Genomic DNA, 26,510 nt, shown 5'->3' with positions numbered 1-26,510 from the left:
GAAAGATTAAAAATTAACATCTCCATGGAGTAACATTAATCCATTGCTTGTCCAGAGTTATTGAATCAATACCTTGCTTCCTTACCCTGAGGATGGAGAAATTCAGAGGCATTTGTTTTTCACTGACTCTGGAGTTTCCAGTCATCCACAATAGTAGATAACTTAACAAAATACCTTCCTTTGTTCTGTCTCTCCTTTCTTCTCTCTCATACCACTACCCTCCCCTCTCAAAGAACTGCTTATCTTTACTCAGACTTGATCTCAAGCTCTGTTTTAGGGGTATTAGGGTTCACCCTGAGAGGCCTGCCAAGAGCCTCCTGCACTCACAGCTGGAGGAAGGAGGTGATGGGTCTTGGGGGTCTGACACTCACTGCTGAAGAGTTCATAGCACAATGTGGTGTAGGGAGGTAGAGTCTGATCTGAGGACATGAGTGTCTTAGGTGTGGCCTGGACAGGTCTGTATGCCTTCTGGACCCCTCCCTTCACATGTTGTGCCTCCCCACCACTGTGCTGTGGGCATCTCTCTTTGCTCCTCTCTACCACACTCCTCGGCCCTGCTTCCCTGTCTTGGAGCCAGCTGATCATGGACTGTTGTGAACCAAAATCACCCTTCCTTCCTTTAGCTTGCACATGTTGTGTGTTGTACCTTTAGCTTGCACATGTTGTGTGTTGTATCTCAGCGAAGAGGGAAGTGACTAAAATGGGGGAAACTCCAACACTGTAAACTCCATGGTTGAAATCTAGGCTGAGAACTGAGATAGTTATCAGCAGGAACAACCTGGAAAGAGATTCAAATCAGTAAATCTATGTTCCTAACCATTAGTTTCTTGACAAATAGCTAGTATACTTCATTAATGCTTTGCAACTGATGTGTTAATGCATATGCCTTTATCAGTTTAGTGGATGAATTAAGGACTCATCTTTTTCATAATCAAATCAAATTTCTGTTCTTATTTTGTTCTGTGTCTACTGCCCATCAAACCCAAGTGATTGGAAGAGTCTTTACACAGCCTGTCACAGGTAGCAATTCTTCATTGAAAAGAGATAGGACTTTTCAAGCCAAGTGGTCCAGAATCTTTGCTCAGCATTAGCAACTGTAGGTGACATGGTAAAGACTGAAATGGTATTTTCTCTGGGCACTGAAGATAACAGGTAGCCCTCACCTACCAAGATAGAGATGCAAAACCATGGATATTTCGCTGCTGGAATCTTAATTTACCATTGTTTGCTAAGATAGTTCTTCTGTCTCATACACACCTTACCTGTGGGAGGAACTGTGGATAGGACACAAGAAGTTCCTGATAATATCCACAACTTGTGGGATACAGATATTCCATACATTTCTCTGGGTCAAGACCCTTCTTAAAATCAATTTTCATCTTAAAGGCTTAGAATTCTTAAGTGAGCTTTGAAATCCTCTGTTACAAGTTAACTTCATTTAAGACTACCTCTCACCACAATAATGATACCAATAGTTTTGAAGGTTTACTAAAGACATGATGGGGTCTGGAGCCATTTCTTTCCTGAGAGCTTAGGGACTCTATAACAGTTTCCCCACCTACCCCACAATATTGGCCTTACTGAAGGTGAGTAATGTAAGCAAGGTCTTTGGTCTGATCTTAAAAATATACCACCAAAATATTTATGTGAAAACAAGCTCAAAGGCATTCATTGGTGAGAGCAGAAACTCTACCCAGGTACCCCAGAAGTCTCCATTTCCTCATGCAGCTCTTATCTGACAGTTCTTAAGGCTAAAGCTGTGGCACTAAAATCGTCGCTTACTGGATTTCATGATGTTTCCTCACTGTTACCTTTTTTGACTGTGTGAGTAGGGTTATATGTCCTTGTTTTTCTAGGACAGTTTTAGTGTCAAGTAATTCTTCTGTAAGAAAACCTGTCAGGGGGCTGGGATATAGCTCAGTGGAATAGGTGCTTGCCTGCCAAGTGCAAGGTCTTGAGTTCAATCGCTGGTACCACCAAAAAAAAAAGAAAGAAAGAAAACTTGTCAGATCACAGCCATTTGCATTGAGCATTGGGAGTTACCAACCTTCTTATAGGTTCAGGAGAACAGTAGGAAATTACATGGACAGGTGGGATTTTTTTTTTTTTTAAATAGAGTATGTTGCATAGTAACTTCATAGGTGTGGTTGTAATACAGGAGAAAAAAATTGGATAAAGATATTCAGATCAGCAAGGAGTTTTGTGGAATAATCCCTATGACGCACGGTGGAAGTCTTAAAGCTGCATTCTAGGTGTGTTAGCATCTGAAGGCTTTTTGGTTTTGCTTTGTTTTTTTGGCAGAATCAGGGATTGAACTCAGACCCTTGCACTTGCCAGACAAATGCTTATTCTACTGAGCTATCTCTCCAGCCCCTGTTTTGTTTGTTGGCTACACTGGGATTTGACCTTGGGACCTGGCGCTTGCTAGGCAGGCACTTATGCCACTCAGCTATCTCCCGAGCTCTAAGTCATATTAGAAATGCATAGATTTTGTGTAACACTATAGTTTCTCATTTTGCTGGAAAAATGGGTTGAAAATATCAGAAGTACATCTTTGCTCCCTCTTTATGGATGGCTTAGTTTTGGAAAGGTAATGAGGACTGGTAGGTGACTTCTTATTTTGCTCATCTTTATTAGTAGCCCCATCTCCTTGAGCCTCGGTTGCTTCCCTAATGTTTATTACCTATATGTCATTTGCTGATAAATTGAAAATTTTCTACTATCAAGTGAAATAAGTCGGAATCAGGTCACTTTAAGATACTAGCCAACGCCCAGCCTCCATACCCCAAAGTCTTGTTATGAAGACTTTCATTCACCAGGTCATAATTTACCAGATTATGATCCTGCTCTAAGGAGGGCAAAGGATCCCTTCAGATTACTGAATCATGATGATATGCACTAGTTGAATTTTAATTTTTCTCACTCCTTGCCCCACACAACACATTCAAATTTATTTTCCACTAACCAAGAGTTCTTTTTGAGTTACACGGATTTTACATGTCTCTAAACAGTCAGTGCTTCTTTCTGCTCCCAAGAATGTCATTCATTCAGTTCTCCTAGGTTTAATGCCTTTCCCGTGTTGCACCTCACCTTCCGGAGCCCGAGGTATGGCTTCATGATTTAATTACATGAATAATTAATGAAGAAGAAAATAAGGTGTGTTCTAGAGACAATTATTGACATTACAACAGTTACACTTGCTTGTCAGCTTCATTGGTTTGTGAGCTGCCAAGCATATTCTGGGCACATCTGCACCTGGGTTGGTCATGGAGGAATGACGCTGTGCTCTCTGGTCTTTGTGCTTTGGCCTCCTCTGTGGTCCATCTGGCAAGAACTGAACATCTCTGGCTTTCCACACCCCTCTCCCATTATGTTCCTGCATTGGAGCCAGCCACCCATGGACCAGATCCTCTGGAACCTTGATGAAAAATAAATCTTTCATCCACTGATCTGTGTGTTTCAGGTTTTTAGTCCCAGTAGCAAAAACTGGCTAATGTGGTAACACTGTGCTATTAAATTCTATTTCTACTTGTGTAAAAATAGTATGACTTGGGTCTTTTGCTAAAGTTTGGTTTCCTGGTTTATCTATAGCAAGAAATGATCACACAAAAGGACTCAGTGGGGACTCACAGGGTGGCTCATGATTTATCTACTCTTAGTCATAATATATCACACCATGCCGTAGTGATCCAGTCTTTCAACATCTTTCTCAGCCTAACCTATAAAATCAGGTATTATGACTATCTCATGGCATCAGCTTCTGTAGTCAGTCTCTACTGCGTATTAAATTTCACTGAAGACATAAAAGATATCCCACAATGATAGTTTAACTTATAGCTTATGTAAGAGATATGAAGTCTGGCTATTTTAATCTGGATTTATAAAAATAGAACAAACTACAAACACCGAGTTGGTCTGCCTGAAGCTAAAGAGGAATTATACTTTAGAGCCATGGCATTGGTGTAGGTTAGTGAACCAATCTATGTCCAACTACTTGTCTGAACATTAATTAATAAGCCCATTCAAAACAATTACTAGGACTTCAGTCACCACACAAAACAACGGGCTGCTATAACTAAGGGTAAAAAAATGTCACGATATTCTCTAGAGCTATTCTTTACCTGTATTCACAGTTTAAGAAATATCTTCTTTTTTCTTTTCAGATTGACCTCAGGTATATAGGATGATTTTTAGTTTTTGACAAAGTCAGAGGATATAAACACCACCTTATAAGACTACAAGGAGAAAGATTATTATTATTTATTAACTTTAAAAAAGAATATAAATGAATATATGTACAAGTATATATATGAACAGTTGTATATATCTAATATACATCTATTATATATCTAATATATATATTATTTATAAGCAAAATTATATTAAGATTCTTTACTGTTAAATCCTTAAGCAAGATCAAATTATTTCACAGTGAAGGAAAAAATGTTGGGCTGGGAAGATAACTCAGTAGAATAAGACTTGCCTGGCAAGTACAGGGTCCTGAGTTCAATCCCTGGTACATTTTAAAAAAATGAAGGAAGAAATGTTTTATATAGGGTAACTATAGTTTGACTTTGTTGACTGGAAAACCTAGAAGATGACTATATAGTTTTTGTCTTTCTATAATCCAGTGTTGTGTAATATTAATGGAATCACTAACTCTAGGGACATTTCTGTTATTTAGTGAGAGACAAAAGCATTTTGCATATTCTATGTATAGTTTCAATTTATATTTTTAATCAGATTTTTTACTAGTGCATATTATTTATACAGAATAAAGGATTTCACAACAGAGAAGGACAAAGGATTTCATTTTGGCAAATTCTTCCATGCTCTTGATCCTTCCCGCTGCACACCACTCCTTGCCCTCTCTGTCATTCTCCCCGATTGTCTTCATCCTCTTTAGTGCTTTCCCTTCTGCTTCTGTGGCCTCATCTATATTTCCTCATCTGGACTCCACGTAGCAAGGGAATCTGCAGTCCTTGAGCGAGCCTGGCTTATTTGACTTAACATGATAAACTTCAGTTCCATCTATTTTACTGCAAGTTGCATGACTTCATTTTTGTTTGAGCCTGAATAATACTCAATTGTGTATATACACATTTTCTTTATACATTCATCTGCTGCCAGGAAACTAGGCTGTGCTTATAGCTTAGTTATTGTGAATTGGGTGAAAAATAATCTTTATATTGTGCTTATCTTCTCGACATGGGTAAGACTGTCTTTTAGGAGTGGAGAAAAGAGGATACAAGTGTCTCGAGCCAGTGGGTCAGTCAACGAAGGTCACCTGGGAGAGGAGCGGGGAATTAGGGAGGGGGACAAAGGACAGGAGACGTGAGAAATAGAGACAAGACAGGATTCTGATCAAGTCTTGTTTATTCAAAGGAAACTCTGGGTATATATAGTGGAGGCATAGGGAAATGACGTCGGTGGGTAAAAGGCATGAGTAACTAGGCAACCGGGCTATGACAGGAAGTCCCACCTCTGGGGCATAGCAGGAGACTTATGGGAAATAGGTGGGGTAAGAAGAATTAGGAGCTTAGCTCAGCAGAGGTAGGGGAAGAGGAAGTTAGCGTCACTAATGACGTTGATGCAGCCAAGAGAATTTTATAGGTCAGAGGCACTCAGGTGACCATTAAGGGATACGTAGCACAGAGTCATGATGTGGCAGTTTCACAGGATTTAGGAAAGACTCACTTGCAATAGTATTGGAGGCCTGGAGTTATTGTGCCTCCCACATGCAAGGATCCTGAAGCACCTTGTAGGTTTGTAATGGAATTACACAGATGATGCATGAGATTCTGCTAATATCGTGTGATGCTCTATCTTTGACCATCTTATGGTGTTGTAACAACTAGTTTAGGCTGAATAGTTTATGACAATAGAAGCTTAATCAACTCATGGTCTTAAAGAGTAAAAGTACCATGTGAATACAGCTCATGGTAAAGGCCTTCCTGCTGAGTCACAGCACAGGAAAGGTTGCTGCCTGGTAAGGGACAGCCCAAGAGCAAGCAGGCTTGAGTCTTTTCTTCTATTTATATTACTAATTCCTTCACAGCAGTCTGTGGTCTAATCTAATCCTAATTACTTGGCAAAGGCGTCTTCTCCAAACACCATCAGCATATAAAATGGGGATCTAGTTTTCCACATAAGTATTAGAAGAAAATTTCCAACATTGCTATATGAGTATCTAAGTAAACATCATAACCGTTTAGACACTGAGATTAGCTGCTACAGTTACTGGTAAGTATTTCAAGGAACATAGATTTTTAAAATCTGAAAATACTGTAATGTAGGATAAAGAATAAAGGATTTGAAGTCTAGCTTTAGTTCTTCATAAAAACCCACTGACTTCCATTATTCAGGAATAGTCTGATAAAAATATGGCGCATGAAAAAAATATGGTGAATGTTTAATTAAAAACTATTACAAGACTGGGTGTGGTGGCATGTGCCTATAATCCCAGTGCTTGGGAGGCTGTAAACAGGAGGATCACTACAAGTCCAATCTACATAGTGAGACCCTGAACTAAATACAAAAAATGAAATAAAATAAAATATAAAAACGATTGCAATAAAAATCACACTGCCATTCTCCTCATTAATCAAAATAATCCCCCTGTTTCCAACCTATTTATCTCAATTTCTGCCATTTTCTGAAGTAGTTCTGGAAGTCCTCTTTGTCTTAAATTGTGCTGCTGTAGCTGCCTTGCTATCCTGAACTGATTCAAAGTCTTCCCTTTCATGGTCATTTTGACTTTCAGAAGGAACCAGAAGTTCCATGGTGCTGGATCCTGCGAGTTAGATGGATGAAAGCACACTGTAATGTTTTCATAAGTCTGTCTTTCTGTTAAATTGTGCTTTTTTAAAAATCTCACTTATGAAAGACACCCAGGAAAACAACCTCCAGAACTGTTCAGAAAATGGACAGGAATGATGTCCTGTATTTAAAGCAAGGAGGAGGATTAATGGTGGTGTGTCTTCCATTCTTACCATATTTTAAAATTTACATGTTTACCTCACACTTTGATCACCCCTTGTGAACTTCACATTACAACAACCACAGAAAGTGCAGAACTTGGAGTCAGTAAGGCTCAGCCATGTGTCTCAAGCAAATTAACCAATCTTTGTGAGCCTCAGTTTCATTAGGGGCATAATGTCTGACTTGTTGAACTGAAAAACCAACTGACTTCCATTATTTAGGAATATTCAGTCTGATAAAAACATGGTGAATGTTTAATTAAGAATTGTTACAAGACTGGGCGTGGTGGCATATGGTGGGATTAAAAGGGAATGATGTTTAAAATTTTCTGAATAGCATCTCATAACTGAAAGGGATTCAATAAATTTTGATTTTTGCTAATTTAGTTTTACTAATATTTTAATACTTAGAGAAGTTCATTCTTCATGCTTTAACCATAGTTTATTAATTGCTCCATGGCAGACACCATAATGGTCAGTATAATGAAATTTGTTATGTTAATGTAATGCACTTTGAAAAGAATAAGGCTACATTGTAAAGTAAGGAATGGTCACTCTAGAATGCCTGAGGAAAACTGTTCCAGATTAGGTAAGTCATGCAGTGGGGCTCATCTTTGTTCATAAAATAGCTAGGGGAACACCGATTTCCTTCTTGTTTATAAAGCTACAAATATAGCCAATTTAGGCAGAGCATCCCCTCATGAGCCAGGTGCCTTGAAAGTACAACTCTTTATGCGAGGTTCTTTTTGAAGGAAATAGCAAGGTGATTGGCTTATATTCCAGATGCTGAAGCTGCCAAATGACTCTTAAAAAGGGATGAAAAGGAAGAACAAAACAACCTTCTCCAGCAGTACAAAAAGTCCCTTTGCCCTCCCTCCCCTGCTTTCATTTTAATCTTTTGTAATGTGTGGCTTCCAGATTCCAAAAGTGTCAACAAAACATGTCTGTTCGGCAGTTTCCATTATCCAGCGCAAATTGGAAGAAAAGGAACCATACGCTTCTTAATCTTCTTTAAAATTTCCTTTTTACAAATAACTTATGTCCAAATATCAGTATTCCTTGCATGATTTGGACAGTGTGGTTCAGCAGAAAGAGGATCTATATCAAGTTACGGCAGATGATCCCCTTTTTCTGAAACACAGCATGGTCAGAGCAGGCATTTTCTCAGGATATTTATGCCCACTAAATCGGGAATAAAACTGCAAAGAGACTGGCAGCACTGGGGAAGAATTTGTTGCTACATTTCCAAGGAAAATATTCCAAAGGAATAAAATGGCATCAGGGTCATTCTTTTTGTTCTTTGTGGAAAAAAAAAAGAAATCCCAAGCACGTGAAAGAAGAGCAAGTTGAACTGTGCTTTTTTCCTTATAGGAATAGGGCAAACAGTTGGGAAACACAATTTCAATATTAAATGGAATTTGTTTCTTCTGTATACATGCATTTGAATATTTAAAAATCATGTTTTCCTTGAATGTTATGTTTTTACACGTCTGTACTGTCTCAAGTTAGCTCCCTGATTTCCTTGTGTAGTTGCTTGGGTAATGCTTTCATTCACTAATCACATTTTATATTACATGAATAATATCAACACAGCCACATTTCCCTGTGTGCTAGATACAGGCTATAAGAGACATGGGCGTATTTGCTAAGATCAGGTAAATATTAAATATGTCTATGAGAGAGGGATAGTTGATTGGCTGCCAGACTTGAGATCCTCTGCAATGCGTATGAGTGCGTATGATTTGTTGCATCAATTAAGCAGACACTAGTTCAGATGAAGACATACATTGATTTTCAAGTAGTTTTTGAGAGGGATAGTGGGGGTTTGCATGAATGAATATTGTAAATGTGGGCTTTGGGGATGCTGTTTTAAGATTTTGTAGAATTTAATTTAAATAGGGATTCCAAAGACATATTGCTACTAATTTTGATAAGTTTTTGAAAAATGAATAGGAAAGTATTTTAGTACCTAAATCATTAATATTTAGGTTAAATAATATTTTAAATGACATAAATTAGTCATTAATTTTGTCTAAAATGTTACTTCATCCAATTACCAGACATCAATTTTTGGTGTTCCTCACACTTGTTTGATCATGTTATGAAGTGCCGTGTCACGTATCATGAATTGATCTGAATTCTACTAAACTCATTCAGTAATGAAAGATATTTCTTACTATTCTAGCTAAAAAATTTACATTTCTTTGTACTGTTCTGTGACATGAAAAAATAATGGAACCTTTTTTTCTTTATAGAAAAATAAAATAACAAGAGGTTTAATAGCAAAAAAAACCTTTTATGAAATTAGCCTTCTTCCTCCATGTTTTTACTACTGTGGTTGGAAAAGGTATATGAAACACTAAAAAGCAAGCAAGGACTCTTTATTACCAGATGCTAGTAATTTTTTTTGCTTTTTTCTTTCAGCTCTCAGGAGAAGTGATTTTGCAAATTGCCAACGAACCAGTTCTGCCCTTTAATGCTCTCGATATAGCTTTAGAAGTTCAAAACAGCCTTAAAGGTAATTTTTCTTTAAATTATAGTAATTTTAGCAAATGAGAATTGTTCAACTAATTTTCAGCAAGGTATGGATGGAACCATCTTGTCCTACTAGTTATGGCAATGCTGTTCCTCCTTTTCTCTCCGTGGTCATAGGAAGCATCTAGAAGAATTTAGCTCAACAAGAATGCAATGTACTTATATGTGCATAGAGGGAAAATTGTCTGAATTTCAAGCATGGTTCATCAGCCTTCCTTTATCAAATGAATTTCTAATTCTACATTTCTGTTACTACTTATGAGTTCCATATGAAAGAAAAGAGTTCAGGGATTCAGTTGTCTTTTCAACATCTTATCTAAAATCAGGCAGTCACACAAGACTGAGACAGAAGCTTTTGGTGGGGGGAGTTGTCTATATGAGGTCTAGGCCTCATTCTATTTGATTAAAATATTAGCTTAGGTCAAAGTTGACAAGGAGGCAACCAGGCACTTACTTTCATAGGCTCTGTTTTAGTCCCCTCATGTTGAATACATAGTTTTTTGTACCGTTATGACCTTACCCTAATAAGAGCCTTTACTTCCTTTTTATCTGCATATAAATCTCTCATTTAGGTCTCTATATTAATTAAGAAAACAGAAAAAGTAACATTGTGATTAGTACTTCAGTCTCCTTTTGATTAACACATATTCCTATCTGATCTTAAAGACTCGTTTGTATAGAACTTCACAATAGAGAAGCCAATATTTTAACGATAGTGCTCAAGGCGTAGCCCTTTGAAAACAGATCATTCAAAAGAGCCAAATATTGTTAGTAACTGGAAATTCAATTTTTTAATTTAACTTCTTATGTTGCTTCTTAATCAGAAAATTCTTCTAAAATTATATTTTTCTTCCAGTGTTTCCTCAGCCTCATTACTATGATTATAAAGCCATGATTTAGGGAATGACTAAGCTGTTACCATCATATAGAGCTAAAATTTCCCCCTAACTTTCATATGTTCTAAGGTGACATTTTGAAAGAAGATTCACTCACAGGGTCGTTATGCTCATTAGTGGATTAATCTACTCGTGAATGTATGATGAATGATTATCAGGAGCTAAGGCCCGATTGCAGTGAGCATGTCTTTCCCTCTGGCCTTCTCCATCTCTTTCCTGGCTGCTATGTGTTAAGATCACCAGCCTCTTGCCAAGTCATGCTTACCTTGAAGCTATGGACTGAACCGTATGAAATTGTGAACCAAGAGAATCCACCCTTGCTTTAAGTTCTAAGTGTCAAATAGTTTACTTCAGTGATGAAAATATGACCAAAGCAAGTGGTGTTTTTTCCCAGGTAAAATGTCCTCATGGTGTTGTAAGTCAGTCTCCCTATATTATAGCTCCCCTGCTTTCAATTTACTCTTCTTAGTATAGCTATCTGGAGCAGTCTGTCCCTACTTCAGATTAGCGATCTGAAGAATATTCCAGATTTAGAAAGTAAGTAACCAAGAGTATGACATTATGAAAACTAAGAGCAAAGCAAGTAAAAAAAAAAATTAGATGTGTATAAATAACAATCTTGTGAATATTTTATTTATATTGTAAATTGTTTTTCTTCTTTCTCAGCTCTTTTTCATATATTAGAAATTAAATTGATATTTTATATGATACTTGAAACTTGCAGAGAACTAAAGGAGGATTTTTTATATTATGTAAATGTTTTTCTATAAAGGAATAGCTGTCATACATGAAGGAACCCTCAAAGAGTGTACTATAAAATAGTAACATAAAATGAGCTTATAAATGATTAGGTGTCATTTGGAGTTCAATTTCTCTTTACAATAAATATGTAATATCTTTGTAATAAAGACATAGAGTTATATTTTAAGAGATTAAAATAGAAGAAAAGCCAACAGAACAAAAACATTATTACTGTTATTATTGTTATTGTTATTATTATTATTGAGACAGGGTCATGCTATGCAGTTCAGGCTGGCCTTGGACTCACTATGTATCCCAGATTGCCCTTGAACTCAACGTGATCCTCCTACCTCAACCTCCCAAGTATAAGGATCACAGGAGCACACCATCATGCCCAGACAGCAATATTTAAAGGCTAAATTATATTATTTTTAAAAAACTGATTTTTTTTCTTCATAACTAGATATATTTCAGCATGGTGATTGTTATATAAGCATTTCAAGTTATGTAGCTTGCTAGTGCAGCTCAAAAGATTACCTATTATTCATTATTAGAATATATTATTAAGCTGTTTTTAAGGTCCCTTTCAATATGTGAACAATGACCTTTTTCCCCTAGAAGTTAAATATATACAAAAATTTGCATGCAATCACTGTAGACTTCACAGGACCTCCTGAATTTATTTCAAAAGTTGAAATGAACAAAATACTCAAAGCACCAACTAAATACATAAATAAAACACAATTAAAATATCAGCTCCTAAAAGATATCCATCCACACAGAGATTACTATCGTGAAACAAATTTAGCATAAAAAAGTAAGATCCAATTTGAAGTTACCATTTTGCTCAAACTGGTTTCTAATTCTAATCTCTTTGGATCAAATTTGCATTCTCAGTAAGTGTTACAATAGAACATGGCAGTTGTTTCCAGAGTGCAGAGGAAAGATCTGACTTGGGATTATGAATCTGGGAACTTCCTTGCATGAGACTGTTAGGAATTGAATGTAGGTGAAGAAGGTCTGATATTTCTGGAGTACCCCTAGATTTAGAAATTAGGAGAAAAGATACAACCAGAGAAGGAGACCATTAAGGAGTGGGCAAAGAATTAGAGATCAAACAGGTGAATGTGATATCCAGAAACCATGAGAATAAAATCTCAAAGAGGAGGGAGTGGTCAGCTTTTCAAATGTTGCTCTTCAAGAAAAATGAGGACTTTTGGTGTAGAGCTTTAGACAGGATATCATGACTGCGTCTTGTCCTCTGATAACTACTATGAACACAACACTATACAATGTATTAATTATTGTAACCATCCTACTAACCTGTTCTGAAACTGTTTCATTTTTTTTCATTAAAATGAATTAAAAGAAGAAGAAAAATGAGGACTAAGAATTCACTACTGGATCTTACAATTTATAGGCCATTCGTGATTGCAGCAGAAGCCATTTTAGTGAAATGACATAAGCAAAAGCTTCATTGGAGGGAGTCCAAAGAGGTGGTGTAGTGATAAATTTAGCACATATGTGTAATGACAGTAGGTTAGAATTATGGAGTTAAAACAGTTTCACCGGTTTTTATTTTGATGATAGTGATCTAGTGGAAAGGCAGAATTCATTCCTAGAAGAAGAACAGGAGAATTCCCGGACAGATTTTCTTGAAAAGGGGTAGCATAATGTCAAAGAACTTTGCTTTCACTGTGATTTAGTCCACAGGAGTGCTATAATGAAATCCCATACCCTAGGTGGTTTATGAACAAAACAAATTTATCACTAATAGTTCTAGAGGCTGGTGTGCCCAAGATCAAGGCCCAGCAGGTCCAGAGCCTGCCTCCTGGCTCATAGGTTGCTGTTGTGCTAGAAGCACACATGGCAGAGGGAAGAAGAGAGCTGTCTTAGACTCCTTCCATAAAGGTATTCCTTCTCTCTTAGAGGGCTCTAGCCATGTGACTTAATAAACATGCAAAGACTCAATCTCCTGACATCACAGCCCTTGTGAATTATGACATTTTAAGGTATGAATTTGGGGGAAATCCAGGCATAAAGACCAAAGCAGAAACAAAGTAGTCCATTCATTAAAATGAAAAGAAAGGCAATGCATAAGTCAGATGGTTGAGTGTGGTAGTGGGACATCTTGGCAAGTCTTTTCAATTTGAAAAGCAACAAACTAACTCTGGGATCCAGGGCCCAAAAGAAGGCTATATTCCCCTTAATGTTCTAATTCCCCCAAATTATAAACTTTCTCTGGGTTCAGATAGCAGTGCAGGGGTACAAATGAAAAATATTTCCTTCCTTGCCCATCACTGGGTTGATAGTTGTGACCTCCTATAACAAAAGACTCCTATAACAAAGGCAGATAAACTCATTTAGTATGAACTTGTGTGGCTCAAGGAACTTCACATATAAAGAGTCAAAGAAACACTTTGTATTTTTATGTTGTTTGATGAAGAGTAGAGAAGCATGAAGAACTTCAGTTACAGTACAAATGGGACTGACATAAAGGTAATAACTGAGAAGAGTTCAACAAGGGACCGTTGTTCAGATTCTTCAGGTATCTTTGAGGATAAGAATGGTCCTTCCTCAGGGGTAGGGCTTTCATGTTTTATGACCAACTGAATCAAGGAACATCGGAGTTTTCTGTGGGCTGCTTCAGGAAAAGGGGCGGGGACCTTCTGTATTTCCTCAAGTGTTTTTGTCAGTGTATGTGAACCCCATCATAGCAGAATAGCACTTAGCCAGAGCCAGAGCTTTTCTGAGAGGGGAACAAAAGAGTAGGTAAGATAAAGTAAGCAGTATATGCAAAGGAGCACTTCTTGTGGAGGATGAAAGTATCATAACTGGAAGGGAAATTTAATGAGAATATGGAAGAAGTGCAGTTCAGGCAAAAGCAAAGGAAGACCAGTAGACTTTGTGTCTGGATGAGGTCAAAGAATTAAGAGCCCTGGTGCTAATAAGACTGGCAGGGCAGTCAGCAAGCAAGATGGTTGAAAATGGAATCATAGAGCTCAGACCTTGATAATAGTATCATCCCAGAGGGTATAGTGCAGGTGGTAGCAACAGGTAAGGAAGCAAGAAAAGAGAGATTAGATTGTATCTGTGTAAATACTGGAAATGGCTTGAAGCAGCACAGGCTGTGTAAGAAGCAGTGACTATGAATCAGGAGCTAAAGTCATCAAACAAAGAGGAGTGACCCGGAAATGATACATATTATGCTTCTAGGGCAAGTAGTCAAGTAAAAGAGAAAAGATGAGGGAAAAACAAAAAGAATCACGGCCTGCCAGGGCTGTAGAGGAAGCAGTGTCATTGGGGATAGGCTGGTTTCTGTTAGAAGAAGTTGAAGAAGGTGTTCTGTGAACAAGCCAAGATAACAGTCCTTTTTTTAAAAAATTATACTCAAAAGCATGCCATTATAGAAAGAAAAAATGAAACTGAAATGAGAACTTTGATTATTTTATAAAGATTTCTACTTTAGGCCCAACACTGCCATGTATAGGTGAAACTCTCAAACCCGGCATCCTCAGTGGGATAAGCCAGGAGCCCTCTGGCTGCATGCTGTTATATATGAAACTGCTTTTCCTGTAGGTGAAGAACTTTTCCTTTGATTGTTGGCTATTTTGCTGTTTGGTTTTTTTTTTTTTTTTTCTTTTCTTTTTTCTTTTGATGTGAAACTCCTTGGGTCTCCCTGTCACTTTCACTGACAAAGACGTGGTCAGACTTAGGATAGGCTCATATTGAAAAAGTCAAGCCAAAGCAAAACAAAATGCAACAAAAAATAGGTAAAAAATTTCTTCTCCCTATCCTAGGTACTTAATCAAAATCATAAATTGTTCACCTTTAAACTGTAGATTGTTATATTTTAGTCATCCTAATGTAATGTTACCATGGTCAAACATCATTTAAATATTTCTTAAATTGTAAGTGACTGTTCTATTTGATTGCATTGGTTATAATCTTATTTCTGAGATAGAATATGTTCAGATGCTAATGTGTGAGTAATAGGCATGACTTATCAAAACCTAAATAAATATTTCAACTTTACTTCAAATACTAGCTAATTTCATTAGCTAAACAGAGTTTCTATACTGTGTTAAACAAAACATACAATTTTTCTACTTACTGCAAGCTGAAGTTGTTATGTTTTTTTAATTTTGTTATGACAGCAGTGATTAGTCTTACATTTTAAATTATAGTTTTTAAAAAGTGACCTTCAGATCAAACTATAAAGCACTGTTTCTCCTTACTGCAAACGGGATAAGTATGAAGGTCCTTGAAACCCAATTGCATTTTCATCGGTGTAATTTTTACCCCTTGACAACCGGCCATCTTGCTTATTTATTGCCCAAGTTTACAGTAGCAGCAGGCTATTCTCTCCCATTCTCACAACCACCAGAAAGAAGGATCATTTACCAGTGAATAATTTGTTTGAGGTGATTTATTGTGTCATTCCTGAGAGCTCATTTTGACTGAGTGACCTTGGCTCTTAATATTTGGTCAATGCCAAACACAAACAGGAAAATGAATATTTATATGTGTTTGTGGCATTTGGAGACATAGTGTAAACAGTGATAAGATAATTGATATACCTGAAATGTGCTGTCACGAAAGTGTGTCAAATAGCTGCATCTAAAACGCAGTGGGATGGGTTTACAGGGGTAGAAGGAGGCATCAAGAGAGAAGTCAGTGCCACCCACCGTGGGCCCTGGAGCCACACTAAGGATGGAGCAATTAATGATCCTACTCCTTTTATGGTTTTCCACTTTTGCCCCTATTCATTATTCATTTATCTTTAATGTTTAAAACAGCATTTAAAATAATGTACTTCTATTTTTTTCAGTATTTCATTTTGTTTGCCAGAATTCTGAATGTTAACTATTTAGCACGACTGTAAAAACTGCGTATGACCAAACAGAGTAAAAGTAATTTTCATTTGATCTGGCTACATACACATTTATTTAATGAGAGCTAGGCTCAGCAAGAAACATAATTTTAAATGATGTACCTTGTTGCTGTCTCCTCATTGTCTCACTACATGTGAAATAGTTGTTGGCAGCCTTTTCTTCCTCTTCTTTAAATAACTGACAGTATTGATGTGATCAGACTTTTTTCTTCTTTATTAGCTCTGATAGCTCATTAATGTCAATCACTATTTTAGGAGGAGAGAGAGTATTTGGAGGTGATGGTCACACCAAGTTGAGCATTCTGTGTCCTGTTATATTTGGAGTTTCAATTTTAAAGTGTCACTTGATTGTTCTTCTACAATCACGAGTCATTGGAGATCTATCTGATGTGTTTAATTTTCTGTCTGGATAACATAAAATGAATTTCCCAATTGGCAAAATGCAGTTATGTGCTGCACAAATGGTATGAGTCCAGTTCTCAGCCCATCTGTCTCCAATCTTTACTTTAATTACCATCAATTCCAACTCTGCACTGGGCTATACATAGTGAAGTATCAGTATCCTGGTTACCTAGTTCTGCATATTCCCTGAGAAGTCTAAGGCAATCTCTTCAAAATTAAAACAAATTCAAGGAAAAATTTTTGCTTCCATGTAAATTCTACTTGGCAACTTGACTTCCTCTGGTATTTTAGGAAACTGACCTTTTTATATGACATGCTCAAAAGATTCTGTAAGAACTATCTTACCTTGTCTGCTCAAACTAATAAATCTGCAGAACATTTGTCCATCCATTCAGGACAAATTCCTGCAAACAGGTTTTGTCTCAATCTTCCTTGTATTTGGTATGAATTCTACCATTTAATGAGACTAAGCATTATATTTTATTAATTGAAAATCCACCCTTTATCCAGAAGAAAGCGATCTGAAGTAGCTGGGTCAGTAACAAGTATATGATTTGCCTCTTGGCTGTTAGCACTTGCTCTTCCAAGGCAAGTTCTCTCCCATTCCTCTTTGAACTCATATTTTATCACATACTGTAGCCTCACTATTATTCCAGTCACACTGCGCCTTTCACAGGCCTCAGAACAGTGCTCCTTCGTCTGCCTCACAGTGTGCTGCTGTTCATATGGCGTCCCCACTGTAAGACGTTCACTCAAATCTACTGCTTCTTCTTGTTGTTCACCTGCATTTTATATGTGACGCCACATTGATTGCAAACTGTCGGTGGCTTCTTCTTTCTCTTACGCTCCCACCAAAGTAATGGATTATTGTAAGATACTTATTTTCCTCAATACATGTAATTTTTAGGATAAAAAAATTGTGCCTGTGGCCTCACTGCCAACAGTACTAAAGTTGTTCTTTTTTTAAAAAAAAGCTTTTGTGAAAGGCTTTGAGTTTGATCCCTAGCAACAACAACAACAAAAAGAACAACACCTTTTAGTCTTGACTTGAATTAAAGCTTAATTACACTACCTCTCATTGATTAATTTTATTTCAGCCTTTTCTTTTTCTTTTTAGTAATTAAACTCACATACATTATTAAATGTACAAGTTCAAATTTCTACCTCGGGAGGAATATGATAAGAATAAACTACACGTGAATGCAATTCTTAAAATGAAAGTTTAGCTCACTCTTTAAAGCAGCCAAGGCCAGGTCGTGTAATCATAAGCCTAACAGTGATGATGTGTGTGACTCATACAAAGAGGCCACAGCTCAGTTTCTGTACCAGAAAAACTGTGGGGGGAATTCATTCTACACCCTGTGCTGAAAGTCTCACTACATCTGTCTCTGTCTTGGCCATTTGACTTACTGAATAGTCTTTAAAATGCAAGAATGTGTTGCATAAGTTTTTAAAAAAGCTGTACTAATCTGTCTAACATATTACGTGGGCATTTTTACAATAAGGATTTCTGTTTTATTCAATGTAGCCATAATTATCCATTACCTTCTAGCATATTTATCTTTAAATAAGATGGTTTTATGCATGCACTGTAAAACTCATTGTTAGATCATTTGAGTATTAGTATACTAACTCCCACATTTTCTTCTTTGAATTTTATTTAACACCTTTAACTAACCAGCTGAGATGATCCATTGTGATTCATACTAAAGAAGACAGCATGAAGAATAGAAAATGTAGGATAATAAAGGACTGTTGTTTCCCTGGCTGAAATCATGTTGGCAATTTCTTCTCGCTTTAGGGATGCCACAAGATATTCTTAAGATGACAATAAATAACATATACCCCCCAATAATCTATTCTACCCTTAGTCATTGTGTTATGCAGAACATAAATCATACTTTTTCTTGTCACTATAAATCAGTGAAGTTTAAGCTGTGATTGTACAATTGTTAGTACCTTTAAAACTGTGATGAGCTCATCCCCAGTAAAATAGGTTCTGTGAAATACTATTTTTAAAAAGTCTATGTTTGTTTGATAAAAATATGTAATTTTGGACTCTCAGTTTAAAATGAAATTGAGTGGAGTTTTTAAAACTACTATCACAAAATAGAACCCAAAGGTAAAAAAACTTCTTGAAGTATGACACACTGAAGAAATACCAAGACAGTAAAAACAGAACTCTTTAAAATAGAGCAGTTGTATATTTGTCCTAGGTTATAAAACAGACTTAATCCATAAGGTTTATGTTAGTACAATTCATCAAGTCATGATGTGTTGCAGGAAAAGATACGGTAGCTTTGCAGAACCCAGGTCAGGCAGGTTAGATCTTTGTGTGTTTAGTTGGTGCAGTCAGCATAGCAATTAGTTGCCTACTTGGAAACCCTAAGAAGATTGGAAATGCATTGAGGACCTCTGAGCTTGTGGAGTATGTTACAGTATATTTGGGGACAGGGTGGGAAGACAGCTCAGTGGTCTAAGCACCTGCCTGGCAAGTGTAAGGACCTGAGTTTGATCCCAGGTACTGTATGCTGTGCCAGCCCCAAAACTGGACTGGTGGCACAGGCCTGTAATCCCAGAACTGGGGAGGTTGAGACAGGATGATTACTAGGAATCTGAACTGCATATCGAGACCCTGTACCAAATAAATAAGTTTTTAATTTAAAAAATATCTCAATATATGTTGGGACCATGAATCAAAGATTTTCAGAAAAAGTAAATTCTCTGGGAAACACTGTGGCACTTTCAAGATCATGCTGCACACCTTTAGGTGTTGTGCTGTGTGTCTTACATGTACTGTGGCATTGCTTTACTTGAGTTCAATGAGGTGAATTGAGGATTAAGTAAAATTTAGAGATTAAGAAACTGAACCTCAAAGAGGTTTTATGTTTTGGTAGAATGTATACATTTATTAAGTCACAAATTGGGGACTAAATCTAGGTCTGGCAGAGTACAAAGACCCTGCTTTTTCCACTCTAGCTCACACATGCATCATGCTGTTTTCAGGGGAGGATGCTTCGGTGTTGTCTGGTTGGAAACCACAGAGTATCCTAAGTGGCCGGGGTATGTTTCTTCTAGTGCATGTTTGGGTATTTGCTGAATTCGTTGGCCTAGATCTCAGACTCCACTTCAATATTCAATGTCTTACATCCCTCCATCTCTTCTTTCTTCCATTCCTCTCCTTTGCAACTAATAATTAATGCTTCCTACGCTATCTAGCTGCATCCTTTGTATAACTGCTACAATAATGGAAAGGTTTAGTTGAGGAGTAGACTCATCCTCGGGAGGGGTAGGATGGGGATAAAAGGAAGCAGACATGAGTAGCATTTTTTTCAATTGGAAGGATTTCACTCAAGTGCTTTAGTTCTAAGTCTTAGAGCTTTCAATAGCTCCTCTGAGATGTTCCTGACTTTTAGGGAATTCCAGGATCAGTCATTGGTTCAACTTTTTCCCTGAGCTTAATTTTAAAAATAACAGTTATCATTTCCTCCAGGGATGTTGAAGAATAGAATTTAAATAATTTACTCAAGTGCACACTGTTAATAATTGATACAATGTTCTTCACTATGTTTGATACCTATTAGTCAAATGAACCTGAAACTTTTAAAATCTGAACTGATAACAAAATCAACACTCCTGTGTTCTCTGACATAATATTGTAGGAAAATTTTGTATATTCATAGTGATTTTCAGGAAATATTTTAATTCAGTACAGTTTAACTCCTCTTGACATAGCTTCTACTGTTTTAAAATGTTTTCTTTTCCAAATATAATTAATTTCTACTAAGAAAATAAAAGAAATAGTATTTTCTGATGCTCACTTTGCACCAAATGTCTGTCTAAATGGTTTAGTACATATGCTTCATATAATAATAATATAAGTTAAAGAGGATATTGTAATTCAACTTTCATTCAGCAGTTTTTAACATCTATTGTGAAAACATCTGGAGATACAAAGACAAAATGTACTTGCTACTCTGGTGGTATTGTTTTTAGTTAAGACAAGACATATAAAGACAAAAATGTTGTAGATGTTATGACACTGTACTAAATATAAATAATACAATCATTCATAAATTGAATGAAATATTTGCATAGTTTTAAGTGCTAGAAAAATAACGATATAAGAATCAGATTAAAATGTCCTCCCTTACAGAGCTGACATTGTCAGAGGGTTGTTAAGGAACATGCAGGATTGCTCACTTGGAGTTCACAAAAATTTTGATATAGAACGTGGCTTTTTTTTCTTAGTTAAAGGTACAAGAAAGCTCTAATTGAAAGAGGAATGTCTACTGCAAATCTTTAGAACAACATTTGTATATCAAAATGATTGAGTGGCTATTGAGTTAGAGCTACTTTCAGTCTGTAAGTGCCTACACTTGCAGCAGTGCATGCTGTACTTGGAGGTGCATGTTGTGAGTGGAGCTTTCCAGGCTCAGGGTCTCTTCTGGCACTGGTTAGTTCCTAAAGCTGTCAGTTCTCTGCATTTGCATGACTGCAAGAGATAAATTCTTTTACAGTTAAGTGAGGTAGAATGGTACAATGTGTCTCACTTGATTCAGGGCTAATGCCTTCAGTTCTGTAATGTACATTAGGTCAGAACAGATTTTTCATTCTTAACTGGAAGACTTTCAAGGATGTCGAGCTGCTTTCTCTATTTTTCAGGATTTCAGTACCAGAGTAATCTAACTGTGCCTTCTCTGTCTCATTCTTTCCTTGCGCAAAGATATTCACCACAAGTTCTTCATGCATTAAACTTGGTGAAGCATAACTTAAGAAAACTCATGTCTTCATAAAATGACATTAAATTATTTGAGGCTAATTACAAAATGAACAAAAATACATACTCTTTGTAGTCTGCAGTTTTGTCAGGAAACAAAACAAGATGATCAGTGAATGTGGAATGCACTTTGAGAAGATCAAATGCCAAAACTTTGCAAACTTCTGCAACTGATTTCATTTATATGGACTTCAGAGAACAGAGAGATGTATATTAGCTTCAATATTATTTCTCTTTCTACCACAATCTGTAACTTTGATTGTGAATATAGAAAATCAGCAAAAATTATAATATTCTATGAGAATGTTTCTGAAAACTTGCTTGCCTGTAAATATTTTTGTAGCCATTATCAAATGAATTATCTCATTATATAATCTTCCTTTGTTATAAACTTTTTCTAAATGTGATTTATTGGAACAACTCTGTTTATTTAACCAAGAGGTATTGGTTGTCAACACTGCTGGATTCTAAGTAAGTTTACCTGTAAAACCGTCTGATGGAAGGAAAATGAGAAGTAAGATTACTATTAGAGGTTGGTGACCAGGGTCATTACATTGTAGACATTCTGGGGATCCATTATACTTCTAACCTGATTTTCCCTTTTTTTTTTTTTTTTTGCCATATTACTTTTCTGCATTGGTTCTTAAAGTTTAAAATAATTGGAATATCATGTTTAAATGCAAATTCCAGGGCTTTACTACTAGACGTCAAGAAACCGCATCTTCATACAGGCCAGGTATTGGGGAAGTTGTGACCCTTGGACCTCAGATGGAAAAGGCTTTCTGTGATTTTTCCCTTTAGCCTGACTTTCTCCCTCATTAAGGCCCCATTGCATCCTTCCTTCTCACCATTAGCTTGTCTTTTATTTTTTATTTTTTAAATTTTTTGTATTTGGTTGTTGCAAGGTCTCACTACGCAGCTAGAGCTCATGGTGTTCCTCCTGCTTTCAGCCTCCCCAGTGCTGGGATTATAGGCGTGCACCACTACGCCTGGACTCTGTGGCAGGTTCAGCCCCCTTGGGGGTGGAGTTGGAGCCACTTGTGGTGCCAAGGATTGAACAGCAGTCCCTGTGCTTGCCTAAGCTTGCCTAAGCAGGCGCTTTAGTCCACTGGGCTATCTCGCTGGCCTGCCATTAGCTTGTCTTAATGTCACATTCTCAACTTTACATAACAGAAAATTTATAGTCAATAAAAAAGAGACCACTATACATCTAGTGACATAGCAGCACATCCCATGTTCATAAAGAGACCTCTCGTTTCGTTTGTTTCCCCCTCAAGTTCAAGATGATTATGAATTTTTGAGTCAGTAAAGTGAGGTTTCTCCTTCTTGCTTGCCATTTACTTGTTTGAAGATTTGTGACAGTTTTCTTAATTGATTTGTAGTTATTCTATAAAATGCATAAGATTTGATAATAGTAAATGAGTTAATTATGTAAAGTGTTTCAAACTGGCAAATAGTGATTTCTCAACAAGTACCTTTTTACTGTCAATAGTATGAGTAGAATTAAACAATAAACTAGGAAAACATCTAGACAAGAGTTTTGGCAGAAGGAGTACATTACTAACATTGAAAGGCAGACTTAAATATATCTATTTCTTTTTGTTAAGTGACAGAAAAAAGAGATCTGGCAGTGATGAATCCTGTCATCTCCAGTGGTCTGTCTGGTTTCTAAGAATTGTGACTGTGAAATGTTTGTTGTGCTCCCTTGAGGATGTCTCGTTTGAGATGGGCTCATTTATCTTCCCCAGGTGATCAACTCAATGCACATCACCTGCTGGCTGTGGCATCACGCCTGAGGGAGAGCGCTGAACTCTTTCAGTCAGATGAGATGAGACCTGCCAACGATCCCAAGGAACGAGCCCCTGTCCGTGTCCGAATGCTGAATGACATCCTCCAGGACATGGAGAAGAGCTTTGTGGTGCAGCGGGTGCCACCAGGATTTTACAGGTGGGCTGTGTGTCTCCGAGTTTAGACTTTACACCCCCAGTTGGTGTCTTGTTTTATTTAACATATAGAATGCATGTCTTCTGTGAATAAAAAGCACATACTATATCCCCAGTTTGAAGATCATCCTCAGAATTCAAGCGTGTATGTATGTATGTCTGTGTGCAAACAAAGGAAATTCATATAGCAGTATCATAAAAGACTAATTTTTGTACATTAATTTCATTATGTATCAGATGTCATGGAGTTACAGAAAGAAGTGAGTGGAATTAACAAGTGATTCTTCCTTTTAGTGATCTGATCACAGTGTATCTTAATTGTTAGTAGTATAAGCTGCAACATGTCAATTAAAATAATTCCCTAACCCATGTAACACACTTTAGGCCTGAAGGCTTCTGGTTCAAGATTTTGATAATGTCTGCAACTTTTACTACAGTTGTTAAAATTATGTATACATAGTGACTATTCTTTTCATTAGCTCAAGTACTGGATCATGTGGTAAATTGATGTTCACCAGGGCCAGCCAGATAGCTTAGTGGATAAAAGTGCCTGTTTAGGCAGACACAGAGACTGGGTGGGGTTCCATCCCCAGGATGCCATGCCAGCCCCGCCCCAGGGGCATGCTGAGAGGGTGATTGAGAGTGGGCATGGTAGGGCATACCTGTAATCCCAAAGCTTGTGAGGCTGAAAACAGGAGGATCTCTATGAGTCCAATCTATGCAGTGAGACCCTGTAGACCCTGTACAAAAAAAAAAAAAGTCGATATTCACCTTTGTAAGAACCTGTCCAACTATCTCAAAGTGAGTGTACCATGTTGCACTAATACAAAAAGATAAATGTGATTTTCTGTTGCTCCACATCCTCATTGACAATTGTTCATGATTTCAGTACTAACTATTCTAATAGGTGTATGTTGGTGTATTTGGTCCTTGGTATTTGCAATTGCATGACATGACCTGGAGTATCTTTTCACCTGCCTTGTTTCCATCCATATACTTTGCAATAAGACATATTCAGATCTTTGGCCTACTTCTAAACCTTAATTTTTTCTAGTATTAATGGTCCTTTTATACTTTGGGTACTACTTCTTTCACAGACATATGGTTCATGAAGATTTCTTTTCCTGGTTTCTGGTATGTCTTCTCATTCTGTGTCTTTTACAGAGCGGACGTTTTAATCATAGTGAATGGCCACTTGTTAATTTTTCTTACATGTATTTTGCTTTGTTATGTTGTATCTATAGGGATGTTGAAAAACCCAAAGTCACCTAGATTTTCTCCCTTATGCTCTTCTCCTAGTTTCATAGTTTCATAGGTATATCATCCATTGTTGGTTATTTCATTGTGAAAGATATAAAGCTGAGCTCTAGATGGTTTTTGTGTATATGCATCGATGTCCAGTTGTTCCAGAACTGCTTGAGTGTTATCTTTTCTCTATTTTGCTTCTTTGTCCTGCAATATGCTTTTAATATTGCTTTGTACTGTCAGCATCTCACTCATCCACAACAGAACAGCCTTCAGAACCAATTGTGTCATGTAAAAATGATATTGGAGAAAGAATACTGGACCTGAGGGTTTCAGGAGTGTGAGGCCATTTGTGCAGCGTGATTTGCTTTTTCTTTTAGGATGACTGGTAGCACCTGAGCATCAGTTTCTCATCTATAAAATACAAAATCTCAATGAGATAAATAGTAGGGTATATGTTCATAAAATGGGGGATAAAGTATGAAAAGAAAATTTATAACATTCTCATGCAAAACATTATAAAATGAAAAAGATTTTATATCATTATGCTGATTTTACTTTAGAATATGACTATTACTTTCATTTCCAAAGTTTTTCCTCAGGGTTGGTGATATAGCTCAGTGGATTAAGCACCGGCTTAGGTAAGTGCAGGGACAGGGACTCTATCCCTGGCACTACATGCCAGACTGGCTCTGCCCCAGGTACTCTAAACTGGCCACTGAGTAGGGGAGTGGTGCACGCACCTGTAATCCCAGCGCTGGGGAGGCTGAAAACAGAAGGATCACTAGGAGTCCAAGTTGCATGGTGGACCCTGTACTGAATACATTAAAAAAAAAAAAATCCACATACAGCTTTTTGCACATTTAAAGGGATAGCAACTAAATAGAAAAAGTTAATAATGGTTTTATTCTTTCTCATTCTGACATAAACGCACATGCATGCATGCATGCGCACATATACCACCACTATTTTTTTTAGCTAAGTCTTTAAGGGAGTTTTACCAAAGGCCTAGAAATCTGAAGTAGCTTTCAAAGTGAGAGTAAGAGATTCACCTTGTGCTTGTATTGTAGTAGGTGTAATTTAAATGAGACAGGGAAGTGTGAATAAAGCCAACAAGAGCGGGGTCTCTTATGGGCTCCCCGGCGGAAATGATACTCTCAGCGAAAGGGAACATTTTCAAGCTCGGACATTTAAAAGTGAGTGGAAGACTAATATAATCTTCAAAAAATGCGTTCATTATGTCGCGGTATTAGCGCACTGTGCTTTCTAATGTGTGGCAGTTCAACCCCGCATTGGTTCGTAGACCACAGGGCCTAGCTAAACAAATACACTACTGTTGCGGCAGCCTTAATAATTTCTTTGGAAGGATTTGTCTGAGTATGAAGTAATGGCCATTGTATTTAAAGAAATGCAGCTTACCTGCAAGTTAAGGATCTCTCTCTCTCTGTGTCTCTCTCTCTGTGTCTGTCTCTCTCTGTCTCTCTCAGTCTCTCTGTCTCTCTTCTCTCTGTCTCTCTGTCTCTATCTCTGTCTTTCTGTCCTTCTCTGTCTCTCAGTCTCTCTCTCCTCTGTCTCTTTCTCTGTCTGTCTCTGTCTGTCTCTCTCTCAGTCTCTCTCTCTCTCAGTCTCTCTCTCCCCCTGTTTCTCTCTCCTCTCTCTCTCTCTCTGTCTCTCTCCTCTCTCTCTCTGTGTCTCTCTCCTCTCTCTGTCTCTCCTCTCTCTCTCTGTCTCTCAGTCTCGGTCTCTCTCTCTCTCTCTCTCTCTCTCTCTCTCTCTCTTTCCTCTCTCTTGGTCTCTCTCTCTCTCTCTCTGTCTCTCTCCTCTCTCTCTGTCTCTCTCTTCTCTCTCTCTGTCTCTCCTCTCTGTCTCTCTCTCTCAGTCTCTCTCTCTCTCTCTCTGTCTCTCTCTCTCTCTTCTCTTTCTGTCTCTCCCTCCCTCTCTCCCTCTCTCTCCATTAATCCATGTGTCTATGGCACTAGCTTTTTGCTTGGTATTCTTATGAAAGAAATCACAGTGGTTCATAATAAAGAAGTTCTTTTGGAGATAGCCGGAGTGGCCTTATGGAAGTTCAGAGGACCATGTCAAGATAATCCA

General features: G+C 37.4%; 1 protein-coding gene across 1 annotated transcript in view; it reads left to right on the top strand.

Moving 5' to 3' along the window:
• Nucleotides 1-26,510, top strand: part of LOC111817326 (inactive N-acetylated-alpha-linked acidic dipeptidase-like protein 2) — a 220,283-nt gene that overhangs the window by 163,209 nt on the left and 30,564 nt on the right. The window contains exons 3-4 of the mRNA XM_023717798.1: nucleotides 9,405-9,498; nucleotides 22,977-23,175. Coding sequence (XP_023573566.1) covers nucleotides 9,405-9,498; nucleotides 22,977-23,175 — 293 coding nt within the window. The remainder of the gene's footprint in view (nucleotides 1-9,404; nucleotides 9,499-22,976; nucleotides 23,176-26,510) is intronic.

The sequence above is a fragment of the Octodon degus genome, unplaced genomic scaffold, assembly GCF_000260255.1.
Source record: "Octodon degus isolate 3935 unplaced genomic scaffold, OctDeg1.0 scaffold00055, whole genome shotgun sequence".
NCBI lineage: Eukaryota > Metazoa > Chordata > Mammalia > Rodentia > Octodontidae > Octodon > Octodon degus.
The sequence above is the reverse complement of the archived record's forward strand: the minus strand, read 5'-3'. Positions and strand labels throughout refer to the sequence as shown.